This window comes from Lissotriton helveticus, chromosome 5_1, assembly GCF_964261635.1.
Source record: "Lissotriton helveticus chromosome 5_1, aLisHel1.1, whole genome shotgun sequence".
Taxonomy (NCBI): domain Eukaryota; kingdom Metazoa; phylum Chordata; class Amphibia; order Caudata; family Salamandridae; genus Lissotriton; species Lissotriton helveticus.
This window is the reverse complement of record NC_136065.1, coordinates 1,524,660,203-1,524,673,008: the sequence shown is the minus strand read 5'-3', so window position 1 is coordinate 1,524,673,008 and position 12,806 is coordinate 1,524,660,203. Positions and strand designations below refer to the sequence as shown.

The 12,806-nt window shown below is 47.7% G+C and overlaps 1 protein-coding gene across 23 annotated transcripts in view; it reads right to left on the bottom strand.

The window, feature by feature from the left end:
• Nucleotides 1-12,806, bottom strand: part of LOC144755528 (polymeric immunoglobulin receptor-like) — a 348,962-nt gene that overhangs the window by 149,336 nt on the left and 186,820 nt on the right. For all 23 annotated transcript variants that reach the window (XM_078644541.1, XM_078644560.1, XM_078644554.1 and 20 more), the window contains one exon: nucleotides 11,927-12,268. In XM_078644541.1, coding sequence (XP_078500667.1) covers nucleotides 11,927-12,268 — 342 coding nt within the window. The remainder of the gene's footprint in view (nucleotides 1-11,926; nucleotides 12,269-12,806) is intronic.

Sequence of the window (12,806 nt, the reverse complement as noted above, 5' to 3'; positions counted from 1 at the left end):
TTGCTGTGGTGCGGTGCGGGGTGAGCCTGTACTCCCGGAGAAATTAGTATATCCCTTTTTCCAAAGATGCTCCTTCAGCATGGACAATTCGGATGGTCTTGTTTAGCTTGCGCATAAACCTTTCCACTTCTCCGTTAGCTTGCGGCCATCGGGGTGTTATCTTCCTGTGCTGTATTCCCCATTCTGCGAGATAGTCCGCGAACTCTTGGCTTTGAAATGGGGGTCCATTGTCGGTCTTGACTGTTCCGAAGATGCCATGGGTGGCGATAGTCTTTTCAAACTTGGCGATTACTTCCCTGGCTGTGAGTGACACCACGATTTCCACTTCGGGGTATTTTGTGTAATCATCTATGATGACTAGCATGTGCCTCCCGTCTGGTAGATGACCAAAATCGGCACTCACGTGTTCCCATGGCTTCCGCGGGCCGTCCTCTGTGATGACCGGGTGTGGGCTATCTGGGGGTCCCGCCGCCTGGCACCATGGGCACTCTTTGACGGCATGTTCCACTTGCGAGTCCATGTCAGGAAACCAGATCTTTGCCCGAAGTCTGCTCTTCGTTTTCACCACTCCCTGGTGCCCTCGATGAGCGAGGGTGATGGCTTGGTGGGTGAGGGTTGAAGGCATCACGATTCTGGGCCCTCTTAACACGCATCCCTGACTGTCCACTGACAGTTCTTCCTTGACTCTCAGGATCGCTTCCAAAGCTTTTCTTGCCTGCGGCGTTCTCTTGCTCAACGATGCTTGGAGTGTCTTCCAGTCATTGGTTCGTATTGCGTCCGAGACAAGTTGAGAGACTTCATCCCTTTTCGTGGCCTCAATGATCATGTCCAGGCTCATGGGAAGAGGCCTTGATCTCTCTACCGCGGCGTTCACATAGGCCTCGGTGTCTTCAGCATCTTCCTCTTCTCCGGTGGTGGCTGCTCGTGGGTGTCTAGAGAGGTAATCTGCCGGGTTGGTGGCTCCCGGTTTAAATTCTAATTGATAGTCGTATTCTTGTAATTGCAATATCCACTTTTCTATCCTGGGGGGTGGCTTGGACACTGATCCTCGGAACAGGGGAATCAGTGGTTTGTGGTCTGTTGAGACTGTGAAAGGGTGACCATACACATACACATGGAAGTGTCTGCACGCCCAGTGAATTGCTATAGCTTCCCTCTCGATTTGGGAGTATCTTTGTTCGGTCTCGGTCAAGGACCTGCTTGCATAGGCGATCGGTGCCCAGTCGTCTTCCCCTTGGCGTTGTGTAAGGACCGCACCTAGACCAAACGGACTGGCATCAACAGCAATGTTGGTCTGCTTGGATGGGTCAAAATAGGAGAGTGTTGTCTCTGCCGACAGGGCATCCTTTGTGTTGTGAAATGCTTCGCTTTGCTCATCGCCCCACTGCCAGGGTGTGGTAGACTTTGTAAGTTCTCGGAGAGGTCGGGTGATGTTAGAGAGGTCTGGAATGAAACGACCGCAGAAGTTGACCATTCCTAGAAAACTCCTTACCTCGGAAATGTTCGTTGGGGCAGGAGCTGACTGCACATCCTTGTCCTTTTCGGGGTCAGGCGCAATTCCTTTGTCTGAGAATGTGTATCCGAAGAAACTGATGGTATTTTGGAGGAATTGGCACTTCTCACGGTGCAAGGTGAGGCCCGAGTCCTTAATTCTTTTCAGTACTCCTCTCAACCTCTGGTGGTGTTCTTCCACGGACTGGGCATATATGAGCAGGTCGTCACTGACGTTTAGTACACCCGGAAGTCCGCTGAGTACCTCTCGGATCGTATTTTGGAAAACTTCCGCAGCACTGGATATGCCAAAGTTGAGGCGGCGGTAACGCCGTAGGCCCACGTGGGTGGAGAAAGTGGTGATATACCTGGAGTCGGGTTGTAGGGGTAGCTGGTGGTATCCAGAGCGGAGATCCATTTTGGAGAACCACTTGGCACCATTCAGTTCACCTAAAATATCGTCGACAGTGGGTGTCAGGTGGCGTTCCCGCTTGACTGCTGCATTGGGTAGGCGCATGTCTACACATATGCAGACCTGCCCCGGCTGTTTGGGTTTTCTCGCTACCACGATCGGTGATACCCAGGGTGTGGGCCCGTCGACTTTCTCAATTATGCCTTGTCTTTCTAGACTTTCAAGCTCCTCTTCTACCTTTTTCCTGAGGTGAAAAGCTATCCTCTGGTGTCTAAGGGCTACTGTCTGAATGGACGGGTCAATGTGCAATGTCACTTCTTTCCCCTTGAGGCACCCGATGCCTCGGAACGTGTCCTCGAATTCTTCAAGAATGGCGTCTAGTTCGTCCTCCAGCACCGCCATGGCGTAGAAGATGAGTTGGAGTTCTTCGGCCGCCCGTCCACTGAGTAGCATGCCACTCCCTTCTTTCGTCACGTAGATGGTGGCGGTGATTTTCTTGTCTTGGTGACAGATTTCGGTCTGGAAGCACCCAATGAATGGTATCGGGGTTTTCTGTCCGTAGGCAAACACTCGGATTTTTGTCATCTTCAAAGTCGGCTTGTCTCGTAGTTGATTGTACACGTCAGCCGCCATAAGTTCTATTGATGCCCCCGTGTCTATGGTGGCTCTCACCTCTTGTTGGTTCACTCTTATCCGACACTTTGGGAGTCGTCTCTTCTTCCTGTTGGGTTGGTTGATGGCAAAGACATAGTGGACGGCATAGTCATGGGAGTCGTCGTCCATGTCCTCGCTCTCCGGGCTGTCTCTAATGGCGTGTGCCGCTTCCGTCTTCTGTTTCGCAGATCTGCACACTGAGGCAAAATGATTCATTCGCCCACATGCGCCGCACTTCTTTCCATACGCTGGGCATTCTTTTGCACGGTGTGGTGTGCCTCCGCAGTACCCACAGTCTTTTCGCCGCTCTTGTGGCTTTTTACCTCCGAATGGCCGTTGTTTTGGTCGGACGACGTTCACTTGTTCTGCCACATTGACCTGTTCGGCTTTCACTGGCCTATGCAAGGCCGCCTCCATGTGCGATGCTCTCGCTCGTGACAGCTCCTTGGATCGGCCCAGTTTCAGGATATCAGCTAATGGTTTCCCATCTTCCTGTAGGATTTTGACACGCAGGTCGGACGAATAGCAGTTTTCGATGATTTGGCCGCGTATCTCCTCTTGTTCATCCCTGAACCCACATGTACTGGCGAGTTCCCTCAATCTTCCATGAAAAGCATCGAGGGATTCATCTGCCTCCTGCCGGGCCTGACGGAAGATGAACCTTTCGTAGTCCTTGCTGGCCATCGGCTCAAAGTACGCATTGAGCGCATTCAGAAGGGTGACATACGTGTGTGGCGTGGCCTCCATCAGTGTCTTGTAAATTCTGTGAATGTCCTTGCCTCCAAGGTGAAGGAGGAGTGCTCTGCGTCGTTCCCTCGCCGTACCTGCACCTTCGAAGTAGAATTGCAGACGCTCCGTCCAGTCTTTCCATCTCGGCGCCAGGGACGCGGGCGCTCCGTCCACCACGAATGGCTCAATTGGAGGGATGGTCGTCATCTTGGCGCAGTTACCTCCAGTCCAGCTAGAGGTGGGACCAGGAAGAAGTTGCCTGTTGCTGGTACGAATCCTGTACAGGAGTCCCGGGGACCGTTAGACTGGTGGGGAGGCAGCAGTGACTGCGGTGCCGGGCGGGGCGACTCACTCAGCTTTGGCGCCAATGGGCATGTGTTGCGGCCTAGCGACTCCACGTGCTTGCCCACACTGCTGGCGCAGAATCTCCCTCGTGGTCGGTAGGGGACAGAAGAAGGCAGGGCTGTGGCCTCACAGCGCCTGCGTCACAGTGCTTGGTGGCTTCGTCGAGCTACCTCCGCATAGTAGTGGACCAGGCCTCATCAGGGCCCATTGGGGTCGAGGTCCGGAGTTCAGCTGTCTCGGTGCTCAACAATGCAGGGTCGGAGCGTCAGGAGATGCACAGCATGGGGTCTTTTTGACCCTCGTCGCCATTGTCAGGTCCTGGGACCTGGATAGCGCGCACGTGCAAAGCGCGCTGCACAGGGACACACACAGACGCTCGTGGGACACGCCTTCTCTTTATTTATAGCGTACGCGGCGCCGTGCGCCACCGCGTATGCGCACGCCTACGTGCGCTGAATAACTAGACCGCAACAGTGCGGTCTCAACATTACAGTCTTGACTGGCTCTGTGTTGAAGAGACAAGACGTGGTTCATACTTTTTTGAAGTGCAATTTTTATGCAGGAGTTCAATATAATACCCTGTAGGCACTTTAGTAGCGATATTTTTGATAGTGATCTAGTAAGAATCCTAGAGGCCAAGAACACTGGGGCATTAAAGGTACCATCTTTTCGTGGGTGGAATGGTAACTCAGTGAATGACTAGATATTTGTGTCAAGGGGCCTAACACAGCATCTCATGAAGAGTGAAATTCTTGTTTTCAATTATGGTTAGTGCAGTCCTGTAGCGATCGAGTTCTCACTCTCTTGCAATTACTAGTCATCAGATTGAGACAATAGTCTGTTCACTGCCTCAACACAACAGCATAAAGCTGGCCTGGATGTTGCTGAACTGATGTCAATTTTTAGCTACCATAATTTAAACTAATCAAAATCTGTTTCTAACATGTTTATCATTTCGTTTCCTTTCAAAAACTTTTATTTTGGTCGATGGGACCATAAAAAGTAGACATAGAAGTAAAATAACATACATTATTAATCAATGCATACATGATTAAAAGACACTGCATAAGTAAAACAAATTCCATTTTAAATCAAATTCAGAGATTTTGCCAGACAGCTAGGGAGGGAGGAAGGGGGGCAATGAGTTAGAGCAGCGGGAAGGGATTATATCAATTAATGTGGTACAATCGGCATGTAACTAGAAAGGTAGCAGCCATATTTCAATAAATAATTCAAAAAATAAAATTAAACTATATACAATAAAATCCAATTCGTCGAGAATATGCCTTTGTACATAGTAGATAAAACTAAAACCAATATCTTGACCGAAGCTGTGGGGGTCAGATATACAAATATGCTGCCGATACACATTTTATGATTTTTAACCCTTTTGGATAAAAGCCCATCTCCTTCGCCACATTTGTGTTTAAAAATCATGAGACAGCAAACACAATGGGTTTAGATGCATCATATTTTAAGACCCGAAGAGCCTTCCTACAATGCTCAAAACCCAGATTCCGACAAAGCTGTACAAGCCAGTAGCGCCTTGCTTTTTGGTAACCATGGCAAAAGAATAGAACATGCGTTTCTGTTTCCTCTTGTGTAATGCATACAGGGCAACACTCCTTTTTCTGCCCAGCCCATTTATTAGTAACCGCACGTACAGGTAAGGTATTGTATCTGAACTGTAGATACAATTTTTTGGTGACCTTGGGAAGGATGTAATCCAGGAAAATGTCTAACTTGTAATTGTCCTTCACTACAAGAAACTGTCGTAAGGGAACCCAGTTTGGGATTTGTGTGCATGGCTTCGAGCTTTAGAGTGCGATAGGTCTTAGGTAATAAGGCTCGGGGAACTAGAGGGCTAGTAATGTCTGGAGTGCTACACAGGGAGGGTTGGCCAAGCTTTTCGCACTCATGCTTCACGTGGGCAAACCAAGGAACACTTTTCAACAAACTCAGGTGGGATAAAAGCTCAATTGTTTCTGCCTGATATGATGCTAATTTGGGAGTTGCCCAGAGTCTTCGGCAGAAGGTTAAAGGTTTTAGGGCAATCTCATCTTCAATCGGCGAAATACCCAGGTCTAGTCGTAGGGGAAGTAGCGGGGTACCCGCTGAGAGACCCGTTATGTGTCTTAAAAATCTGTTTTCAACTACAGCTAGGGTAGAAGACGAACTGTGCCCCCATACTCCTGCCCCATACAGAGTGGCTCGATGCGCTTGCGCTCTGTACATTTCTAGTGAAGGAGCAATGGGTTTGAAAAGATGATTTCCTGGCTAATTTGGCTATACTCCTGGCAATCTGGGATAGCTTGAGCTTGGCTTTGGGTATTTGGTGCGCCCATTGCATATCTTCTGAAAGGGTGACGCCAAGATATTCAAAGACAGGCACACTTTCCAAACAACAGCCGTTCAGTAGTGGGTTGGGATGTGTTATCTTAGGGGGGTTGACAATCATGAATTTGGTTTTAGTAATATTAATCACCAAACCCCTAGTGTTACAAAATGAGGCGAAACTGTCCAGTAACCTCTAAATACCCATCTGTGTTTTTGATAGGAGGAGGGAATCGTCAGCAAACATCAATGCTGCCACCTTGGTGTTTGTTAACTTTGGGGCATCATTATTTACTACCTCAGCCAGAAGTGGAATTAATACGTTGACATAGAGGCAAAATAGGGTCGGTGCGAGCACACAGCACTGTCTTACACCTCTGCCAACTGAAAGCCTGCTGGTTAAATCTCCTCCCCTTCCACATCTAAGTTTAGCATAGGTGTCATCATGTAACTTAATCAAGATATCAAGTAGATAAGGAGGGATCCCCATATCTCTTAAAACCCCCCACAGTTTAGGTCTGGGGACGAGATCAAAAGCAGTTTCAGGTCCACGGATATCAAATAGAGGCCGCCACCCTCCATTGATACTGTCTTCCATGTGATTAGTTGTAATCTAAACACATGGTCGAGTGTGGAGGTGTTTTTCCTGAATCCTGCTTGGTATGGGCTGATGAGGTTGTTCTCTTCCAGCCAGCCCTGGATTCGGTCCAATATTACCCGAGCAAACAGTTTTTGTGTGACATCGATCAAACTGAACGGTATATAGTTTGCTGGGTATAACGGGGAACACTTTTTAAAGATTGGGACAATTTTGGCCCCAGCCCAGGTGTCAGGAATGGGCATGCCGTTCATGATGGCATTAAATAAGACTAAAAAATAAGGGCCCCAAATTGATGGTTCATCCCGGAACATATCCCCCAGGGAGTTTGTCTAACCCAGGTGCTTTTCCGGCTGGTAGTCTTTCTATTGCTAAGGTAACCTTTCGAAGCGTTAATCCTTCGTAAATATCATTTGTCTGTCTAATCAATGGTGCTGGTGCTGGTTGGACATCTGCACATGCATTACCCAAGCAAAGCATACCTCTCGGATCTATTTGGGGGTCCTGTTCTGGATCGTTTGCAAACAGAGATGAAAAGTGCTCGGTCCACACTTAGGCAGCAGGTTAGGTTCACGGACAAGAGTACCCTCCTTACATCCCGTTCTTATTATTGACCAGAATGTTTTCATATCCCGGGCCAATAGGGCAGTTTTAATGTTTAGCCATTTGTTTTCTTCCCAGGCTAATTTTGCACTAGAAACAACATCTTTGTAGTCGGCCAGTCTGCTTTTTATCAATAACTTTTCATCTCCTTTAATAGCCTCGAGCAACGCTTGCTTGGCCTTACGGCATTTATCATTATACCACGAATGTGGTGGGTCATTGGTTCTCCTTGAGCGACTAATGGGGTTCAATATATCAGCTAAGTTATCAATAAGCTGAGTATGGAGTGATGCAACCGAGAGTAAATGGAGTGGGTTAGTTCCATCAGCCCCAAGCATACTTAATTCCTGCAATATCGGGATGTCCATTCCATAGAGCACTGACAATTTCTCAGGGGACTGTTTTATTGCCCCGTATTTTATCCTTCTCCTATCGTTGGTCAGGGTTAACCTGTCATCGGTCGGGGTCACACTAGGAGGGGATATTCCTGAGTCTGGCACCCCGAAGGATAGAGACAGAGCATTATGGCCACTATCCGTCTGTGGGATAACCTCAAAGTCCTTCACCCGATGCCAGGATCAGCACTCAACAACCATAATATAATCTATTTGGGAGGCCTGACCAGTTCTATTAAATGTCAGCCTACTCGGTATATCCGAAGGGGTACGGCCATTGCAGGCCCTCAAAGAATGGGTTAGTGAAATGGCATTAATTTGTAAAACCAGAGGTGACCAGGATTTTGCTGGATACGTTTGGGGGTCAGGTATGGCTGACTGGAGGTCCTCCTCATTAATGATGGCCTCGTCTGTGCCTAATAGGGGTTCGAAGTGACAATTTAGATCTCCAACAACTATCAGACCTGAGTTTGATGGCACCCTCGGGATAAGGAGATTTAATTCCTCAAAGGTTTTTGATTCCTAAACAAGTGGTACAGGGCAGGAATAGATATTGATAATTGCTAGTTTCAATTTAGATGGAAAGGTGAGCAGGACTGTTTGGATATCTAGGGAGTGGGTATTTAGGGGTGTAGGATAGCAACCCACATGGGAAGCTACCCATATAGATAGTCCACCCGATGGCCTTCCTCTCCCCCCTGTACTAACAGGTATATTGTAAGTAGCAAAACCTACCCTTGCACAATCATCTCTAGCCCATGTCTCCTGGAGCAGGCAGATATCAAACTGATCAACAAACCTACCCCATTCGGGGGAAGATAACTTGACCTTAATATCTGCCAAGTTCCATGATAGAATCTTAAGATCTCCACATTGCCTTGGTGTTTCATCAGGGTGACTAAGAGCAATTTCAGATTACATTTGGGGGTTAGAGGAATTTAGGGTATCCGTGGGAGAGTTGGTGGGGGTAGTTGTTGCGGTAACCAATGGCAACATGAGAGATAAAGCTACCCCTTCCACCTCCCCATGCGTAATCCCATCAGATATATCCAATTCTAATTTCGCAACAGGCATGGATGACCCCAGGAGGTTCCCTGAGTTTTTCATCATATTCCCTTCCTGTCTGTCCTTGCCATTCTCACCACAACTCATGGCTCCTGTAGTTTTTAGTCAATCCACTTCTTCTAAAGGGCCGTACCGATTGCTAACTGGCTAATTATAAAACAGCGGCCTATTGATGAAGTGGTTACGGGTCATCTGATGTCCCTCCACCCTCTGGATATTATAACCTAAGAGCGACCTTGGCCGCTCCTGATCCGCGTAGTTGTAGTAAAAGAAATCAAGGGGGAGCATTCTCATTCCTTTGTTGGGCTCATTAGAGGGTCTTCTTTGATTTAGTAAGGAGCTTACCGTCTGGGGTTTTTTAAAGTTGATAATCACACAACCACCCTGGTGTTTTTCTTGTTGGGTCCCACCCAATCAACCCTCCTTACCATCAAAATATCCCCTGCTCTCTCATAGTGTAGGTGCCTGTGTGTTGTCAGCCAGAACAGGCTCTTGTTCCTGAGATCCAGCTGTGACTATCTCTGGGAGGCCTTTAGAGGTGGAACCCCTGTTAAAACCACTACATAAGGCAAAGATTGAGGGGGAAGGTCTATGGTTGACAACACAACATCACCCTCAACCCTTATTTCTGTGTTCCTTGCATCCCATTTCTCCCCTGGAATAACAGGATTGGCAGGGGACGAGACCGATGGATAAATGCTTCCTGTTGCGTCAGGGGCTGGAGTCTGTAGACTATTTGTACACTGCACGTGTTCAGATTGTGTGGGTGGTGGCTGTAAGTTATTGTTAGAGCCTTGGGTGGCAGACTGTCTATTGATGGAGCTTGGTCTACTATTGCTCGTTTGGTTGATAGTAGGCTTCCCAGGGCATGTACTAGAGCTATTAGATCTATTAGAAGGGCCCTCCCCCCCTAGGCCATTATTGTTACCAGAAGTGGTGGGTTGTAACTGTCTTGCTAATACCCTATCTGTCAGCAGTCTCAGTTGGTCAGTTAGCGAGGCGACCTCTTGTCTAATCAAATCACCAAGTTGGGTCAAGAGGTCAGCAATCAGGGACTGGGCCCAAACTGGGTATTTAGGTGCAGTGCCCACAAGTGGAGTTGGCTCTGCTCCAAAGTCCCGAACAGTGAGAGCTTCCTCTCCCTGATCGCACCTCATCCTTGCCTTCTTATTTGCGGTCACCCTCCCAACTGCTAGTTTGTGCTTCCCCTTTTTGCGTGTGACCATACCCTTGTTGGGTGATATTGTTACATTTAAATCACGATCCACAAGTACTGGGGGTAACAATGTGTCAACTACAGATGGTGTTGGGGTACCAGATGAATTAATTTCAGTGGGCGGGTCTGGTGAGGGGCAACAAAGCTCCGGGGTAATAGAAAGCCGCCTTTCAGTCTGTTGTATTTCAGAGGTACACCCAACACCCAAAGCCCTTTGCAAAATTTTATCAATTGAGGTCACTGGTGGCGGTGTTGCAACGGGTAACTGACAGTTTTTCTTCGGGTTACAAGAAGGTTTCCCCATAGTTTTTATCTGACAGAGAAACTGTAAGGAAAACACACCTTAACATGGTTACCTTTATGATGCAGTTCTGCTTTCTGGAGCATCCCAGTTTTCAAAATAGTCCAGCAACACAGTCAATGATAGCCTGGATTTGATAAGCCCAACTAGAATCCCCAAGGATAATCAACTCTCTACCCCTCTAAAAATAACTACAAGCAATATGCAATAGACAAAATACCGTGAATAAGTTCCACGTTCCCAAGGGAGAGATAATTACTTGCTGTTTGAAGGGCAGTCCATAGTTATCTTCTAGTAGCGACCTTTTCTGGAGATTATGTACTGTTAGAGAGCCAAGGGAAGTGGCCCTGCCCTGCCTCTTCCTGTCGCTGACGGGTGCGGGACGGGCCCGCCCTTGGCCCGCGCGTGTCCTGCGCTGCGGAAGAGCAACGCTGCATTTGTGGCCCTTGGGCACCCTCTGCTGACGCGCACAACCAGCGACCAGCAGGGCACCCTGGGAGCAGTAGTCCTTGTGGCGGCCGGCTCCCCTCTCGATGGTGGCAACAGCAGGGGTCCGACAAGAAGGGCAAGGGACAGTAGGTAAAGCTGTTTCCCTCACTGCAATGTCGAGCTGGCTTGGCGCGTCCCGCGCTGCGGGAGAGCAACGCTGCCTTTGTGGCCCTTCGGCGCCCTCTGCTGATGCGCACAACAAGCGACCAGCAGGGCACCCTGGGAGCAGTAGTCCTTGTTGAGACCGGCTCCCCTCTCGATGGTGGCAACAGCAGGGGTTCGACAAGCAGGGCAAGGGACAGTAGGTAATGCCGTTTCCCTCACGGCAATGTCGAGCTGGTTTGGCGCTTCCCGCGATGAGGGAGAGCAACGCTGCCCCATGTGAAAGGACACATTGCTGGAGTTGCATCACTTTTGTGACACACTCCAGCAATGCGTCACTTTTGCGCCATTCAGATACGTCAGAAATACTACCGTATCTGTAACTGCTGTTGGCATGATGCGTCATACAGTAAACATGATGCATGAGGTATGAAGCAAGGAGTGCGCATTGAGAAGTGATGCATCGCTGCTTTCATGCAGCGATGCATCATTTCTCATAAATGAGGTCCTTGCTCTCCCCATATGGCGCAAAGAGTACCTTTAGTAGGGTTTCAGTTTATGACCAGCTGACAATGTTAGGCTGTTCAGTAGGTTCCCTGAGCGATGGAACCCCTTCACTTCGATTGTCGAAGAGGGCAAGGCACCCTTTCATACACTATTCGGGACACATGTCTTCCATGTTTTCAGCAGTTCTCCTCGGTCTCGCTCCCAGGTTGAACCCTCTCTCAGGCATGCCAGAGTCCTTCATATCAAGTGAGATGTCTTAGTGTAGCAAGTAGATTACAGCTTCAAACAGAGGTGGTCTTAATAAACTCTACCTGCCTGGTGATCCTGTTCCTGTACTGCGCACACTTTTTTTGTGGCTGAGGAAGGATTTGCTGCTTGTGCCATGTTGCTAAGAATATGCTGGATATTCTACACAAAAATGTATTTTGACTTTAATGTCTAGATTATTTTAACTGTGGTAGCACAGCCACACCTCGATTCAAGACTGAGACACGGCTCTGGTCAAAATGCTGACTAGCATAATACATTTCAATATAAATATGCAAATACCACACACAACAAAGTCCAAAACAGAAACTCATTACTATATTAATGTTTTCTCATGGTAACACTATTTTTTGTATGAGTCTAGCACTTTTAAAATTTACTGATTAAATGTATCAAAGCAAGAGTTTTTTGAACTTACCATCTGAGACAGCCACATTCACAGTGGCAAAAAGCCCACCGTGTGTGATTCCAATCCCACATCTGAAGTATCCTGCATCTGCCATCTCAAGCTGGCTCATCTCGATATTGAAGTAGTTGTTCTCTGGAGAGTCGCTGATCGAGGCCCTGCCCTTGTACTTCTTGTGGATGAATCCACTTGATGACACGACTGTGTAGCATTCTCGGTTGTTGGGCGTTAACTTGCACCAGAACTTTCTGTCATATTTGTTGGCTTTGGTGACGGTGGGGTAGTAACACCTGATGGTAATGGATCCATTAACCAAGCCCGTTATTTGCTTCGGTGCGACGATAGGACTGGACGCTGGTCATGCAAACAAAGAGAAAAACAGCAAGATGGCTAATGATATTTGTATGTAAAAAAGGAACAGGAATGAGATTTAAAAATCAATGAGGATGTATCTCGGTTCAGTCTTCCCAACTGGATCACAATTGGGTTCCTGTTCCACTATTCATCAGTGTATGAATATTATTAATATTATGCATACTATAAATCATTACCTTAAGATGAGTAATTAAAAATGTTATTAGCACTGTGAGATAATTACTTGTGAATCATGCACTGTCTAAGCATCCCATACTATTTTATTTTTTCCTATACAGAGAGGTGGGCTAATGGAGGGGGTGTCATCTACTAGAGCGTTCACTAATCTTTAGGTTTGTGATTCAGTAGTATTTCTTAGCGAAGGCAGGGTGTTTTTAAAGGAGGAGTTCTCTAATGCAGGTGAAACTGTCTTCTGCAAGAGGTGGTGTATTATGAGTTGAAATTTACTCTAGTGCAGAGGATGATGAGATTTGTTCTAGTCAAGAAGGTGCAGTCATATAGAAGTGATATGGTCAAT